The following is a 17,807-nucleotide window of genomic DNA, read 5'->3' as shown; positions in this document are numbered from 1 at the left end:
GGGGGTGAGGAAATAGGGACCATTTAAGTCCAGTGACTTAGAACATCTGCATAGAAGGATTCTAGATTATCAGCCTATCTCTGCAGGACCAACAACATGGATAGCTTGGTCGCCACTGTGCCTGGGTAGTATAGATACTCATTCAATGGATATTTATTGTGTCTGGACCAGTATCATATAGTAGGTGTTGAGAGATTAAGGAGATACGTAAGATGCCAAGGTTTGGTGAGGAAAGAAGGAGCCGTAAGTCATAGCGGTTTTCCTTCTCATACTACTATTGGCTCCTCAAAGGATCAGCAAAACAGAGAGTGTAAATCTTCCATCACACCAGACCTGGAGAGAGCCAGATTTTTTTCAGTACTGGCAGCCATACAGATGGAAGATCTTCCTCCTAACTCCACTAAAAACCACTAAGCATCCAGAGACCTGGCTAGCTTTCAGGATGGAACAGGTACAAGGCCAAAGAACCTTGACCTTTTCCTGATAAGGCAGTGATTTGTAGAAGTAGCTGGTCACTGACCTAAAGAGGAGTGTTAGGAGGAGGAGGAGGAGGAGGAGGAGGAGGAGGAGGTAGCCTGAGGGAATAAAAGAGAGTAATAAGCATGGTGAGAATTTAGGGTGAGAGTGGATCAAAGAGGTGCAGACTTGGCATTCACATAGCATCATTTACATCATTTAAGTAGCATGAATTTCACATAAAACATGTGCTCCTTCGCAGTTATGCTAAACCAGCCTGGAAACACTTCAGGTCTAGATTCTGGGGCTCAAATCCTGGCACAGCTACTGCAGAAGGACAGATTAATAAAAAGAGGAGATTGGTGGGGTTGGTTAGTGGATGGTGGGCAAAGCCTGGCCTGGCTCTGTGTCAGCCACAACCACACTTCCCGGTGAACGTCTCTCCTCTCTCGGTAGGAAAATGCCAAGGGAAAGAGTATCCCAATCACCAAGTGCATTTCCTAAATGAATGAAATGATTCCCGGACAATCTTTTTTCCACTCTGGACATCAGAAACATGATGAAGCCACCTAAGTCTATGATGAAGAAGTAGTTTTAATTCTTGGGTCCTGAAGACAGCTATGGATACTTTCTACAGAATAATGGCTGAAATATGACATGCCACATACGATTTCTAGAGGTTTCAAACCTTCTGGGGTTAATCTGTGTACATCTTGAGTTAGACTAGGAATCCTTAGAGTGGGAGAAGTTGGTAAATGCTTCAGTGCGCGCGTGTGTGTGCGCGCACACACACAGACACGCACACACATACACAGACAGACACACAGACAGACACACAGACACACACAGACACACAGACAGACACACACAGGCACACATACACAGACACACAGACACACAGACAGACAGACAGACACACACACACGCACAGACACACACAAGTTGTGTGTAGGACATAAGTTGATATATTTTCCTTCATCACTTCCCACTTCAGTTTTTGAATAGTGTCTCTCACTAAACCTGGAGCTCAGTTTGGCTGCACTGCCTAGCAATGAGCTCCAGGCATCCACATGCCTGTCTCCCCAGAACTGGGATTACACTTGTGCAGACCTCTGCATCCAGATTTTATGTGCATTTTGGGGACCTGAATTGAGTATTCAAGACTTCAGTAGGCACTTTACCCAGTGAACCATTTCCCCAGCCCCAAATCCTTCAACTTATGTCTCAGGTTGCTCAGTATCCTGCTCCGTGAGTCTCTTTTCAGCAAAGAAATCTGAGAAAAGATACACTTACATATTTTTTACTATTTAAAGTTTCTGGGGTGCTCATTTAATCTTCACAAGACAAGGCAGGTTTCATGACTCCTTTTGTAGATGTGTGTAAACTGAGGCTCAAAGAGGATATAAGAGTATGTTCCAAGGTCTCACAGCTGCGAGGCACAGAACAGACTCAAGGTGTAGCCTTTGGCAGGTGCTCTTCTTTTACAAGTGCATGAGAGGCCATTTTGTTTTGAAGTTGGACCAATACACTGCTGCTTCTCCCTACTCACACCTGGCCCTGAACTAGATGGGCTCTTTCCCTAGTAAGTATTCCAACCCCATCACCATCCAAACCTCCCTGAACTGGGAGTTACTGGTAGGCACAGTCCAGGGCTCTGGCCTTTGTGGTGGTGAAAGAACAGGGCAGGAGCTTCAGGCCAGGCAGAGAAGGTCCAGCATGCTCAGTTGGCTTGGGAGGTCTACACTGGATATCTGAGCACTCTCTTTAAGTAGAGACAACTGGGGACCTTGCTGTTTCCGTTCCCACCCATAAAATCTTTCATTTTCTTCCCTCCCCACAAGTTTCCCCTAACAAGATCCAAGCAAATTTGTTTGGGGACAGACAAAAGTCTACACAGGTGTCATTCCTTAGCCCCTTGTAGTCAGGAATTTCATGTCTGGTAGGATAGACTAATAATAGGAGGGCTAGCCTGGGAGCCTGACTCCATTTCCTACTTTGAGAAAAGGACCCTTGTCCTGTTAGTCAGAGTGGTTTGCTCTGCAGTGGTCTAGAGATCTTGCAAGTCTTGTATGCCACAAGAAATACTCACTGTGGAAAGGCCAGCAGCAAATTGCTTCACATATTTTTTTTTATCTTCTTCCTTGTCACCTCAGTGCCTGGTGGCCAGGAACACAGCCTTCTAAAGGTAAGATTAAGATGTGAGGGAGGGTGGGGTAGAATAGAGGAAAGGCCTGGTCAGTTTCCTAGTGACAGAACACGGTAGACTGTTAAGAGGAGAAACTGGGAATCTGGAATGAGATGCTTGGGCAAGATAATGGATGGGCACTGGGTGAGGCAGATTGTATTTGCTGGTGGCTAGAGGTGAGGACTTTGTTGTGATCCTACACTATACCAGGACAGCTTTGGAGCCCTTTGGAAGCTGAGAGGTCCAGTTCTGGATGCACTTAACCCTGAGAGGCAAGAAGCCACATGTGCCTCACCTCTCCAAGAGGTGCCTAGATAGCTAGAGAATCAGGCTCCTCCAGTTTTTTTTTTTTAATTTTATTTTGGGGACAGGGTGTCATGTGTTCTAGGCTATCCTCAAACTCGATATGTAGTTAAAGATGGCCTTGCATTTCTGCCCCCACTTTCAGAATGCCGAGATTATAGGCATGTACCACCATACTTGGTTTGTGCAGTGTTAGGGACTAAACTCAGAGTCATGTGAGTGTTAGCACTATCACCTGAGCTAATAGCCATGGCTATTTCTTGAGAGGCCAAGATAGGCAGAACCATTTGAGAGCCGAGAATCTAGTTGGTCCAGACTCCACATTATCTGCAGCAATGAGAAGTGACCTTGGGTATGAAGGTTAGCAAAGGTGGATGAAGTTAGGAATTAAATTAACCCTAGGCTGGCTTTGGATTTTGTGTTAGATTCCCCTTTGCCATCCATTCTCCAGCTATATCGAAGATGCTGACGTAATGGAGAAGACCCCGAGCCCATTTCTGCTATCCCCATGTCCCACAGTGTCTACATAAGGGTTATAGGCATTGACAGATGGGCATACAGCCAAGAGAGTCCCTGGTGCATTGAAAATGGGCAGCTCTCGTCTGTCCAGCTTTCATGGCGTCAGAGAGTGGAGAGTAAGGCAAGCACATTTTTATTTTGTAAAGACAATAATCCAACAAAGAAGAGGGTAGAAAGCACAAGTGTCTGTCAAAAATTTTATTTTTGTCATTTCACACAGAATGATGTTAAAATAAATCCTCAGTAATATATATTTATATACTTATTTACTTGTGTCAATATTTACAAAAGACTGTGGAGCTCTATGAAGTCTATGTACACCCATGATAAGGTGAACAGGCAATGTTCATTGAGGCACATATGTACACATATATGTATAATCTATGTACATATATCAGACCCTACTGACACAGGAACTCTCAGCTGCAGAAGTCCTGGGTGGGGCAGTGTTGGTGGGGCTGAAAGCTTCCAGAATATGTCAGCAAGAATGATAACATCTATACACCCTGTGCAATGCAGTTACAGCTGGTGTCTAAATTTTCATGAAGCAAACAAATAGTTAAATGACTCCCAGTTCCCATGAGTCCTCCACACAAGTCCTGCTCCGCCTTCAGCTCTCATTGGTTCTCTGTCTCTTATCACCATGGAGACCCATGTTCCCTTTCAGCATCATCCTTAGGAAGCTTTGCTATAAGCCTTGGAGTTCCTTTTTCCCTATTGATCTCAAAGAGGCTTATGGATCTTCCGCTCCTCTTTGAGTTTTCAGTGATTTTTTTTTTTTTTAGAGACAGGACACGGGAAGGCAGCTGCAGAGTCATGCAGAGTCATGCATGAACAGCAAAGAAGCCGGTGAAATCCTAATTTGTCTGTGCTGCATGAGCCTAAGTGAGCGGCCATTTCCACATTGTGTGTATAAATATACACATATATATTTATACACACATATATAATATATACAATATATTATATATAGATATGTTCTCCAGCCTATATAATAAGCACATAAGCACACAACAGCCCTCACTTATGAGCTTTACAGCTCTGTCTGTAATGGAAACAAGAGAATCCTCCTTGCTTTCTGGCACCATTTATCCTGGCAGTTCCAATATTACCCTCAGTGGAGAGAGGGGTGCATGGCTGCAGAAACCCAAGAAGAGGCCAATTTGGCCGGGGCATTGTTTGCTCAGCAGGCTGGAGCTCAATCATGGGCCTTTCCAGCTTCCTGGAGCCCTTCAAATGAAGAAACCATCCAAGCACGACAACAAAAGGAAACTGGGTCGCCGGCTCCCACGTGAAGGCAGAACTGGGGCAAGCACAGAGCATGTTCAAACTCTCAGGAGCTGAGGTTCACCCTTGCCAAAGCCATCTAGGCCTCTCCTCTTGCTTTTCTATCCCAGGTCTTAGCCTTGAACTTATGTGCTCCTTTTAGCCTCACTTGGCAGGTCAGAGTCTCTACTCTACACTTTGTAAGTCCAGAACTCAGTCACATTAACGGCTAATACGTAGTTGTCTGCTAGCCAAGCATGCCCCTGAATAGCATCTCCCCTAAGCTCCTCCTTTTCTTTCTCTGCATCCCCGAGTGTTTATGCAGTCTGGCAAACAAGGCAGCCGCGTCTAGGGAGTCATTTTCAAGGAGAAGCAGGGCCTGGAGGCCTCTCCCAAGGACCCAGAGACACAGCATATAGTCCTCTGGGTAACTACCTAAGGTCCTATCACCCAGCCACTTCTCTACTCCCCTTAATTATGTAGCTGCTGCAGCAGCTGTCCACAGTATTATGTAATCACACCTGCCCTATGCATCCGTCAGGAGAATGATGCAAGGGCTTCTCAGCGGCACACTCAGCTGGAACATATCTGACTATTTTAGGAGTGAGGAGGAGCACGGGAAGTTAGATAGTTTCCATGCTAGGGCTCATGCAGGACGAGAAGTGGCCATAGAGACAGGCTGCTTCAACTGCAGCACTTAGTGGCTGGTCATGCTCCGTCAAGGTTAAAGGCTTCTACTACTGGATGATGGCTCACTTGACCAGATTGTCGAGCTTCTGGGAATGTGGGGGAAATGACAGCCACCCCTGTATCACCTCAACTGCTTCAGATACTAGTGAGGAATCCCTCCCACCCACTTCTAAGTAAAGTGCACACAGACTAATGCAGGAGATGAGGCCTAGAAAAGTGTTTCCCCATGACTTTAACAGTGCTAGGCAAGACAGAATGGAGGGCATATTTAGGATCCCACCCAGCAGTCTACAGCTCATCCCCAAAGACACAAGTGGGTTTTAGTAGCTCTAGGCCCAGCCCTCTGCTCTCTCATTTGATCAGACTCAGCTACATGTGATTTAGTTCTACCAATGGCCACAAGGACCATATCCCCCCCGCCCCCCCTTTCACAGAGGATATTTCAGAATTCATGAAAGTCAAGTTAGGACACTAACACTGACCAAGAGAAAGCTAAATAAACCAGTGCTGAGCCAAGTCTCTGAGTGTCCCACTCCCCTAGAGCTACAGAGTTGGGCATAACTCTTCTAGTCTTTAGAGATTAGGTTACAGCCAACCAAGGCAGACAGAATAAAGGCTAAGAAAGCACCTGGCCCTGGAATCTCGATTCCCTTTGATCCTTGAGGCAGGAAGGGAAAAGAGGCGACCTTTCCCTCTGGCAAGGAAGGAAAAGAGGTGACCCTGAGCCTGTTCTTTTGTTTGAATAAATGCCTTCTAGACAAGTTCTTAAGCGGAAAAGAGTAGAACTGGGGAGGTGAAAAGAATGCAAAGAAGGTCATGTTAAAATTCAAGTAAATGCAGCTTATTCCTTAGAATGTCAAATGTATTCCACATTAGTGAAACTGAGAAGATTGGTCACTGCCTATTTGTGGATGATATTTGAAATAATGGCATACATATATGCATATACTATACATATATACACAGGTATATGTATATATGAAAAACCTCCAATAACTCAGAACCAATGGACTAAAACCTTGATTGACAAGAATTATACTGTCTTTCTATACATTTACTAGGAAGTGGCAAGTGGTAGGAGCAGCAGCATCTGCTATGCCACGCCATGCCCTTTTTAGCCCTCTTCCAGATCTACTTTACAGCTAGCATCATTCAGCCTGTCTTCTTGGTCTGCTTCACCTCTGTTTCCATGCACCAAGCACTGAGATTTAGAAGGCTGACTCTGAGCCATGCAAGATCTTCTGTCACCTCCCAATGCTTTACTTAACTAAGGCAAGAGGGAATCCTACTTTCCAATCACAAAGGCTGAACCACACATTTTCCCATTTCTCCTCAAATAACCAGGATCACAAAGCATCCAGGACACTCTCCTCCTTGAGGTTTCCCAACATTAGGCTATGCAAAGGTGTATGGAGCAAAGTAGATTGAGAAGGAATGGAATGGGCTCCTGGGGTTGCCAGCCTTCCCTGTCCAGTCTGAATGTTAATAGCTCACCTCACAGATGTTTCAAGAAAGGGGTCCTTTCCAAAACCCTGGGAAATATAAAAACTATTTTTGCACAGGTGCATCCTGTAGTGGGAGGTGGGGCTTATTTCACTAATGATATCCCTTGACAACTCATGCCTCTGTGCCTGTTCACCTCTACCCAAAGCTCTGAAGCTCTGATGGAGTCTCTTTAGTTGCTCAAGTCAGCCTATTGTGAATGAGAGTCAAAGGGCGATTCCCAACTCTGCCTGAGTAACTGATCCCAGCTGTACACCCCATGGCTACATTCCCTCGTATTCATTTCCCTGGAGAGGGCTGTGAAAGAATCAAGTAATGGTTTTATAGTGCATGGAAAAGATCTTCTGTAATGGCTCAGGATGCTTTATTCTTATCTATTGGTAAGCACTCTCCTACAGACTTCCATTACACCTGACAGACAGACACAAATTCAACAAGACAGGCTGGCATGAGGTCACTCAGATGTGAGGTTTCAGTCCCTAAACGTTTCTAGGGTACTGCTGAAGAAATGGTAGAAAGGCAAGGCAGTGGGAGAGGGGTTCAGACACACACACAGAGGTACATGAAAAAAGAAGACAGAATGTCAAAAGAAAGCCTTCTTGTGGGCCTTCCTTGAGTGCACACTGCACCTCTGTGTATATGTTCATTCCAGAAGGAGGTCGGACCTCAGCAGACAGGAATCATTCATATGACCATGTAGGAAGAAGAAGTACAGAAACCGTGAACAGATGTCCAGAGGTCAAGGGCGTTATCTGATGATGTATGTATCATCTATCACTTTTCAGTCCTGAGAGCAAGATTTTTGAAAGAGCTATTGCTAAAGAAAACAGTCACTATTGCTTTTATTGCACATTTCCTCTTTAAAAACGTTAGACACAAACTATGAGAGATCGAGCTGAGTTTTAGGGAAAAGGGGAGCAGAAAGGAGGGAAAAGTAGACTAGGTTAGCTGAGGAGTGTGTAAGGGGACCCCTTACCTCTCCTTCCCTGCTTTCTGCTGTGTGTGTGTGTGTGTGTGTGTGTGTGTGTGTGTGTGTGTATGTGTGTGTGCTGGTCTCAATAAGGGCTAAGTCTGAGGGTATAAATAATGGCCACTATAACTACCAAGACAGCTCCCAGCATATACACCTCATGCTGGTTGACTCGGGAAGCTAATGATGTGAATGAGTTAAGGGCATGAGTTCGAACCTGGATGATGAACACTTTATCAAAAGGAACCTCTATTGTGTAACCAGGAGTATCCTACACATCAGAACCCTCACAGGCCTTAGCCATCCCATTTCCCACATGCAGACTGGAAGAGGAAGAGATCTGAGGTCACCCTCTATTCTAGGCTAACAAGTCAGAGGACTGGACTCCCCTCATGGCCTCCACATGCTGTTTGTACTTCCCATAGTTTTTCTCTGGGGGAAGATGTGTTTCTAACTCCTTCCCACGACTATTGCTAGCATTGAATTCCCTGCCTGAGGATCTTCAGAAGCTCTGACTTTTCTCACTAAGACTTGACTCTAACACACCACTGAAGTTCTAGAAAGGCACAGAGCCATAACTAAATTAAATTTGGGTTCCTGAATTAGATTTAATTAATCAATGAAAACTTGGCTCCTGATAAATTTACTCAAAAATTCAACAGCTCTGTTGCCTTTTCTTCCTGATAATTTCTCTACTTTTCCTGGACTCTTTCCTGTCCAACCTCCCAGAAACTACAACTTTTACAAATGTCTGAGGCCACAGAGGCATCTCATGAAGCTAGGGTGGAAATTGATATCTTGCTTTAGAAACACAAGTCTCAGTGTGTTAAGTGTACAAATTTTGAACCACATGTCCATTGTCTGCTCATTGCCTCCTCTATAGAGGCCTGAACATAGGGTTAAGATACTCAGGGATATAGAAGCAGAGCCCACAAAACTTGATTCAAGACTGGATGCAACTTTTAACTTCCATTTTGGGTAAAGCCTTTGCCAAAATGCACAGGCCCCAGCTGGTCCTACTAGCAGGAAGAAGCCCCTGGGCTCTGTAATGGTGGGTAATATTGCTAAGTATTTAAATTTAGTGTTAGAATAGAAGACAAGTACCAGGCTCTCTAAAAATTGCTAACTGCTCCTCTAGCCGTAGATTAATGTCCCCCACCACATTTTACTTCAGCTAAACTGGTCTGCAATTTTGTCAAGGCACAACAATTGAATGGGAAGCCTGAGTTCCCTGGGAGCCTGGGTTGGGAAGTAAGGGGAGAACAAGTCTAGATTGAATGAATCAAGCATTGTCTTCACTGGACTCATGCCTAAGAATAAGTGAAATGCCACAAGCAAGGAAAGCATTTTAAGAGCTAAGTCTATATAGAGATTCAACTTTCTGACCTGGATCCAGACAAAGGAGTACTTTGGAAGGAGTGTTAATAAGATCTTTTGGCTCAAAGAAAATCGGGGCATTTCAACCTGATTCAGGGTTCAGAATGCTATAGTTTCTTGGACCATCACTGCTTCAAGACAATAGGGATAAATCTGGAGATCCCAGACACTTGGAGAGGAGTTCGGGTCCTCAGTGTAGACTTTCTTTGGAAGAAAAGGGATAGCAAGGAAGCCCACAAGAGGTTGCCAGTTCTTGAAGTTCCCACAGCCTCCACCCTGAGGGCTTCTTGCAGGAAGGCGAAAGGCAGAAAACCCAGAGGTTCCAGTGCTCGATGTGGTGCCACATCTTTCCACTTGAAACCTCAGGAGTTATGTCTCAGGAATGAGGTTGGATGCCAAAGAAGAGGCTCCTTGGAGAATACTGAGGGATATTGATATGGGCAAGGGAAAGCAATTAAATCTGATCCCTTGCCTTCATCTATCAATTTTTAGATGTGGAAGCAGAGGCATAGTCAATGATGATTCAATGTCTACATTTTGTGTGGATTCATGGGCACGGGTACTGTTTACTTATTTATTTATTTATTTATTTATTTATTTATTTATTTATTTATTGTTTTTTGTTTTGGTGTACCTAGTATAGTTTGGTGTACTGTGTATATATGCTGAGCTTGTGTGCAGAAACTATAACAAAGCATCACTTATGTAATTTGCATGTATATCCATTGTCCCCGACCCCCAGTTGGATTTGTATATTTTGCATCTGAGTTGCATGCTGTGCATTTGCACACGGGGCAAATATATCTCTTGCAGATATTCTATGTTGGTATGCACAATGCATGCTTATGCGGCATATTCATGTTTTGTCTATCTTTTCTGCCTATGCCTCATATTATTTTGGCTGGTGTGCATTTTGCATGTGTGCTGTGTATTTTATATTTGTGTGTGACAATAATCTATCATTTATTTTATGATGCATGTGCATGCATGGGTGTGGACATTTTATGGTTCCCAGGCCAAGGCTTTTGTGAATAGCTAACTTCCCTTGGCCTAGACCTTATGTATGGTTTGCTTTAACCTTCTACTATCCCAAGTTTGTCCCTTCCACCCCATGTCATGAAATTCAGCACCACCTCCCACAAAGGAGAAGAAGAGAAGCACAGAGGCTTTGTGCCTGGCATGGGATGCCCTGCAGTCACCTGGGGATATGGGTGACCAGGAACTAATGAGCACCCTGGGCTAGCACCCTGAGCTGGTGCCCCCTCCCCAAAGACAAATGTAGGTACCATCTAGTGAACAGCAAGACCTAGGCTGGAATCAATACTGAACAGCCTGACCACAGTTCATTGTGTTTGTGAGAATTTAAGCCACTGTGTCAAAAGGCAAAGAAACCCAGCATGGAGAAGCAAAGGCCTTCCCCACTCTCTTCCTAGGGTCAACACATCACATTCTCTACTTCAAGGCTGCACAGTGCTCATCCATTCTTTACTTGTTCTTGGGGTGAGAATTAATTCTTTTCTTTTCTTTTCTTTTCTTTTCTTTTCTTTTCTTTTCTTTCCTTTCTTTCTTTCTTTCTTTCTTTCTTTCTTTTTTTAAAGGGCAGCTCTTATTATCAGTATGCTAGGGAGAGAGAGTCTGAGTTTAGTAATCAAAATGATGCTTTGGGTCATTTAGGGAATCCATCCCTTGGTTCTGGAATTAGGAAATTTCCACCAATAGGAGGCTTCCTTTAAGTCTAGATTAGCAGAATCTGATCCCAGGGAGTTTTACTCCTTGGTTTCAAAGCAGAGGATCCGCCTATGGACAGGTTCATGAAAATGATGGATGTAGAACCAAATGATAGAGAATCAAATGGGGCAGAGGATAATAATGGAGATGATTAATGGGATGGATTCTAGGGAGGAGACCTGGGTGGGCCTGGCCCAGGATAGCTGGAGCTGTGAGGGCTATAGGACCCTTGTGCACTCAGTAAGACAAGCTTCAGCCGTAGGAGACTGAAGCTGCAGCACATGGAGGGCAGAAAGACAATTCTAATGTCTAGGAATCCATGAACACTGGAGCGTGTCTGAGGCAATGACAGCAAACCCAGGCCCAGTGAGTTTACCGTACCCATTGGGTTTCTTACACCACCAACCCACCAAGCAATAGATCTGCTCCTGAATCTGAACTCCAGAGAATGAATATATATATATATGTGTGTGTGTGTATAATGTACATACACATACACACATATATATATATATATATATATATATATATATATATTCTAGTGCACATAGTCAAACACATGCATAAATTGCCCTGTGTCAAGATATTGCATAAGCATATACAATGTTCAAATGCAATTTTTTTCTATAGCTTGCTAGAGGAACACATGAGAGAGAGAGAGAGAGAGAGAGAGAGAGAGAGAGAGAGAGAGAGCTGATATATATTTATATACATTGAACCCACAGACCTGCCTGTCTTCAGGACCCTGGTAAGCTGTGTAGTCATGTCCACGACTAGATTAATTCCCAAAGTTCAGTCATGTGAGTGTTTACACTCTGACTTTTCTGTTTATTCTCCTGGTGTGGCAGGGTCTGTGCTCCCACTGAAAGACCAGAGGTGGGCTGAGAGGGCCAGCCAGAAGTTTTGATTCCCCATTCCAAATAGTCTATTTGTTTTACCCTGATGGAGGGCTTTTGCCTTTTGATGTGAAAAACCCCTGTTCAATACCATCCCAAGGCTATTAATACTCTAAGTAGGAATACTGTATCGGCTACTAGGAAAATAGGTTATTTCCTGTGTTTTAAATATTGAGATTCATGCAGTGAACACCCATGCAGTTCTATTGCATGACTGGTATACTCCACTGCAGTGTCAGTGGAGCTGGGCCACACCACCAGCAAAGCAGATGTCTTGCAAACTCCAGAGTAAAAGAAGAAATCAAACACATTCTGTGACCCTGAAGCTTGTAAAATGGTATCTGAAGCTGAGAAGTCCCTGAATTAGGTGGCTTCTCCCCATAGGCCTAAGGGAACAAATGTGAAACTTGGCAATTCATATTTGGTCATATTAACTGTCCCTCCCCCACCCCCCTGGGCTTCCCTCACATCAACACTGCAGAGAAAAAGCAGAATGCAGCATTTTTCCGTTACGAAACATAAGCCTCCGGAGCATCTAGTTGGCAACTGCAATTCACAAACCCCAGCCTGTGACACAGAAAGTAGTTCTAACACACAGGACTGTGTGTTCTTCTCAACACAAAACCGAGAATGACCTTTGAGTAGTCACCAGACTTTAGAACTAAGCCATGATGGTATGTTCCTCTGTGAAGGGGCAAATGGGCTGAAATAGAGTGGTAGGGGTGAGGTGGAGGGAATGCACCTACCAGGTGTGTTCGTGTTTAGGTAGGAAGATAGGATAGTGTTGATATGGTAGGTTGTGTGTGGGTATGAGGGAGCTGCATTGTGCCTTTCTGAGAGTGCTGGCTCCATGGGTGACTCTCCTCTTTGGAAACCTTTAAGTCGGTGATGAAGATTTCATGAAAGCCATGATAAATATTCTGTGTTCTAAATCAAAAATCAAAAGATCAAAAGTCACTTGCACGAACTATTGCTTTCCATGCAGAACCAGATGCACACTGTAGAACACTGACTACAATGCAGGCTATTATGCAACATCTGCATCAGTCCTGTTGAGCTGTGAGTACATTAGTGGGTTTCAATCAGACATCAGTTAACATTTTGGTAATATTCACATAGTTTGTGTTAGCCAAGGTACAGTTGGCTGTTTTTAAGTTCTCCTCTCTAAAGTCCTCATTGCTGTTGTTAACTCCCTCCTGTATCTCCATGTAATCAGACTTACTTATGGTAGAGGCACTTCTACTTTTCTTTAGGTCAGGGGAGGATGGGATCTTTGGACAGCTTGTCACTTGCAAGTACTGGGCCTGCTCCTCTCCCTCTGTCTCCCGGTGGTAGAAGTAGTTGAAATTAGACACTATGACAGGGACTGGTAAGGCAATGGTTAACACACCTGCAATTGCACACAGAGAACCCACTATCTTTCCCCCAATGGTAGTTGGAACCATGTCTCCATAGCCTACAGTTGTCATGGAGACGACTGCCCACCAGAAAGCATCCGGGATGCTGGGGAACTGGGAATCTCTCTCATCAGCTTCTGCAAAATAGACAGCACTAGAGAAGAGGATGACCCCAATGAAGAGGAAGAATATCAGGAGGCCCAATTCCCTCATGCTAGCTTTGAGGGTCTGACCTAGAATCTGCAGGCCTTTGGAGTGTCTGGACAACTTGAAAATCCTAAAGACTCTTACCAACCGGATGACACGGAGAATGGCCAGTGACATGGCCTGCTGGCCTTGCTGGGCGTCCTCTGGCTTCTCAGCTAACTCTGTCCCCAGGGTGATAAAGTAAGGGATGATAGCCACAATGTCAATGATGTTCATTATGTTGGTGAAGAAGCCAGCTTTGCTGGGACAGGCAAAGAATCTAACCAGAAACTCAAAGGAGAACCAGATGATGCAGAGAGTCTCTACAATGAAGAAAGGGTCGGTGAAGGAGGTGGACTGCTGGTACCCGATGGTGCTGTTGGAATAGGTGTGGAAGGTTACCCCGCCACCATGCATGTCCTCATTCTCATCCCGGAAGATGGGCAAGGTTTCCAGACAGAAGCTGACGATGGAGATCAGAATGACCATCACAGATACAATGGCTATAATCCTGGCAGGCCCTGAGCTCTCAGGGTATTCAAAGAGAAGCCACACCTGTCTCTGAAACTCATTTTCAGGCAGAGGACGCTCTTCTTCCTTGATGTAGCCTTCATCCTCCCGAAACATCTCCATTGCTTCTTCTCCTAGCTCATAAAACCGGATTTCTTCCGAGAAGATATCTAAGGGCACGTTTACAGGTCGCCTCAACCTGCCCCCAGACTGGTAGTAGTACAAAATGGCATCAAAGCTAGGGCGGTTGCGATCAAAAAAGTACTCATTTCGGAGGGGATCGAAGTACCTCATCCGTTTCTTGGGGTCCCCTAAGAGGGTCTCTGGGAACTGGGCTAAGGTCTTTAGCTGAGTTTCGAACCGCAGGCCTGAGATGTTGATCACCACTCTCTCACAGCATTCATGGTCTGCCTCTGGGTCATAGGTGTCTTGTGGGTGCCCAGGGAGGGCAGCAGCCTCGTCCACTGGGTCTCCGGTAGCCACTGTCATAATTGGGGCTGAGGAGTGTGCTTTACTTTAATGCCTTCCAGCTGCCTCCTGCAGGGAACTCAGGGTGCTGGTAACAGGGCCCCAGGAAACACAGAAGCATAAGTCTGAGCTCCTGCAGGAAAGCCCCAGAGCCCTCTGTGAGTTGGAGACACAGCCCCACTTGGCTGAAAGACAGAGGCAGGTAAGGACATGAGATCACCAGTCATTGGCAACCTGACAGGAGGTGCACTTGATGTCCCCAAGAGTTCAGAAACATGACTGCACCATCACTTCTGCCACTAAAACTACTATCACCTTGTCACTTGTCTAGGGGTCAGTAGGGTTCAGGGAACAATCTTTCAAGGAAGCTATAGAATGGCCTGCCTAGGGGTAGGCAGCTGAGACAGGATCTTGGGTACCACACACATGCTGGGGACATAGCTGCACAGGAGGAGTGGAGAAGGGAGCCCTCTTCCAGGCACTGTGCTAATGTTTTGGCAATACCTGCACCAAAGGAGGTATTCATGGTAGGGTGTTTGGGACCTGGGCCTTGGTCACTGATACCACCCCCATTGCCTCTCTATATGGCTGCTACTAAGTGATTGTTTGATTTACCTGGCCAAGCAGGAGCCTGAGGTACTCTTCCTCGAAGAGCAGATCTGATGGCACAGATACACAAATAGGCAGCTCAGTCCCCGTCACATCTTCTCACTTGAGCTGGAAATAATGGTGAGTCATTCTGAGCAGGAGGGCAGGTCCTGGAGGTGTGCTCTAGGACTGGATGGGGCTCGAGGGACAGTGAGATGCTTGGCCAGGGGCACGCACCACGACTCGAGGAGGAGAGTGGAGCTTGGGTCTGAAGCCTTTGGAAGGAAGGAGGCAAGATGCACAGCTCAGCAAAAGCCAGAGTCCTCCTGGCTGTCCTCCGGAGGTGTGACGTTGCCTGGAAAACACAGCAGCAAGGTGGGACCAAGGCTTCCAGGCAGCTGAGACCAAGACAGATACCCTCACAGCAAGTGGCAAACCCCCACATCTACTTTCCATGACACTTGTGAATGAGATCCACCACCCTGGAGCCTTTTCCTAACCTCTCCTGGATAACCATAAGCTTTCCCTTCCCATCAGCTTGAAAGACTTTCTCCCTAGACCTCAGTTGCCAACAGAAGCGACCCAGCTTCCTCGGTGGTGTCAGAACACATATCTCCCAAGGGGGAGGGTTTTCCTCTCTGACCTTAGCCATGTCCTGGTAAAGAAGCAATCCTTCCTCCACAACACACACTCCTTCCCAGCTAGAGAGGTCCCACAAGCAGCAAGATCCGCCTCTGTAGAATCCCCAATACACGGGGTCGCTTGAACTTACTCTCCCTCCAGGATCCCTGGGCCTCAGGCCTTGCTCTGGGTTGGGTGGCATTTGAGCTGGGCAAGCACTCGACCACCGATTTCTTCCCAAGAGAAAATCCCTCACATCTCGGCAGGGAAGCAGAGAACAAACGCTCAAGCTGCCTGACTGCGGGGCGGATTGGCTTCACATAGAGGGGGAGCCTAGAGAAAGCTGGCTTCCAGGCTGGCCCCCCGCCGACCCAATCCCGCCCGCCCCAGAGCCGGGGAGGGGTCTGGGCCCTCTCCCATCGCCCGGGGTTCCAGCCGGGATTCCGCCGGGCGCGCTCCGGCCGGAATCCGCTGGGCTGACCGGAGCCCACAGCCGCCGGACCGCTAGAGTGTGCCACCTTAACCCCTTCCTGCGCAGTGTGGTGGGCTCCCGCTGCGGGCGGGAGGGCAGCCTAGCTGGTGCCTGCGAGGACCACCAAGACTCCATCTCCACCTGAAACACAGTAGCCCGAACTCTGAGGGTGCAGAGCGGGCGTCGCCAGTCAGCTGCTCCAGATCTAGCTTCCTTTTAGGCAGGAGAGCTTCACGGCAGCCCACCACCCCGGCCAAGTAGAAAAAACAAGAGACTGCAGAGAAGCCCATTTTACTCCGTTGCCGAGAGGCAAATGCAACCAGGAGGACCCAAGTGACTCCGGTCCTACCCACCCACTATTTACCAGCGGTGGCTATGCAGTCAGCTGCACTTCCCATCACCCGCCAGCTCCAATCTGCGCCCTCCGCCCTATGTCACGCACAGACCACAGGGTCCCCGAGCCCATTCCATGCACTCTTCTGCAGGAACAAGTCTCCCCCTTAAGTCCCACGCAGCCGGTGCGGATCCACAACCCTCCAGGCCGACATCAGGGGTCGGCACCACCTCGCCCACCCAGACTACCGTGGTGCCCTGCAGCCCCTATGGGCGCTGCAGCCGGTCAGGGATGGCAGCATGCGCAGCAGAATGCCGGACACTGATTTACCCTTGCAGATGGGTACCAGAGCCTCCATGTTCCTGGGTGGCAGCCAGCGCAGGCAGAACCCGGACAGCGGGCGGTGGCGGTGGTGGCGGCGGGGTGCGGGCGGCCAGCCGGGAGCCGACTCTGCAGTCCCGCGGGCGGCGCGTACGGAGCGCCCGGCCGCCGCCCGCAGCCGCACCGCGCCGCACCGCGCCACGCAGCGCCGCACCTGGCCCCGCAGCGAACTCGAATTAAAGGGGCCGGCTGGGGCAGAGCTAGCGAGGTGTGTCGCTAGCCGCCGCCGCCGCCGAGCTGGCCACTGGGTTAGATCCCTGTGTCTCGGACCCCCCACCGCAAAGAAAACACCCCATTCTTTGACAAAACCTAGCTTACCAACCAAAACTCCGCGCAGAGCTCAACTGGGTACTGCCTGGGTCGGGAGACAGGGGAGAGGGTAGAAGTTGAGGAGCTCTTGAGAGGTTCTTGCCAACATAATGAAGTAGGCAGGATGAACTGATCAATACCATCCCAGGCCCGAGCGCGAGCCAGCCCCGAGGGAGATGTGTTGCTATTATTAAGATGCTGCCAGACAGAATCTGCAGACCCCAGTTCCCCCACTCCTGCCTTCTGCTTCTGCATCCCCGTTCCCTTCAGTACCCCTGAGCCCCACCTCTCTCTTACCCAGCACAGACTCAGCTTCCCAGGACAATACAGCAGGTGAGGGCCTGGCCGCAGTGTAGCAGAAACTCACTGCTGTCTTTGCCCCCCACGAGGTGGGGGTTGGGGGAACTGCAGAACAACAGAACTGCAGGACTGGCTTCTAGCCTTTCTGACTTCCTTTCCCCAGGGCTCTGGACAAAAAGGGCTGAGGGACACACAGTTGCCCTTGGGAGAGCAGGCTCCTTACAAAAGCCCTTTCACAGATCTTAACAACACCAGCTGGCCCACGATCTCACCCTGGGGGTGCAGTGTAGAGCAGGATATGCCCTTTGCCTCTGAAATAATTTGTATAGGAAGTTCTTGGCTTAGGTT

General features: G+C 47.3%; 1 protein-coding gene across 8 annotated transcripts; it reads right to left on the bottom strand.

The window, feature by feature from the left end:
- Positions 1-11,522: 11,522 nt before the first annotated feature.
- On the bottom strand, positions 11,523-17,555 carry Kcna2 (potassium voltage-gated channel subfamily A member 2). Of its 8 annotated transcripts, XM_029475407.1 has the most exons (4): positions 16,800-16,943; positions 15,280-15,397; positions 15,070-15,171; positions 11,523-14,639 (listed from the first exon to the last, which is right to left on the bottom strand). In XM_029475407.1, the coding sequence occupies exon 4, from the start codon at positions 14,473-14,475 to the stop codon at positions 12,976-12,978; it is 1,500 nt and encodes a 499-aa protein (XP_029331267.1). In that variant the 5' UTR covers positions 14,476-14,639; positions 15,070-15,171; positions 15,280-15,397; positions 16,800-16,943; the 3' UTR covers positions 11,523-12,975. The 8 variants fall into 8 exon arrangements, with proteins under 8 accessions (XP_029331267.1, XP_029331264.1, XP_021014161.1 ...); XM_029475404.1 differs by lacking the exon at positions 16,800-16,943 and adding an exon at positions 17,457-17,555 and having other exon boundaries at positions 15,070-15,397; XM_021158502.2 differs by having other exon boundaries at positions 15,070-15,397; positions 16,800-16,992.
- Positions 17,556-17,807: the final 252 nt, after the last annotated feature.

Source organism: Mus caroli, chromosome 3 (assembly GCF_900094665.2).
Source record: "Mus caroli chromosome 3, CAROLI_EIJ_v1.1, whole genome shotgun sequence".
NCBI lineage: Eukaryota > Metazoa > Chordata > Mammalia > Rodentia > Muridae > Mus > Mus caroli.
Note: the sequence above shows the minus strand (reverse complement) of the source record. Positions and strands in the feature narration are given on the sequence as shown.

Coding starts and splice junctions, on each gene's coding strand:
- Kcna2 (XM_029475404.1), bottom strand. CDS start 14,475: ATGACAGTGGCTACCGGAGACCCAGTGGACGAGGCTGCTGCCCTCCCT.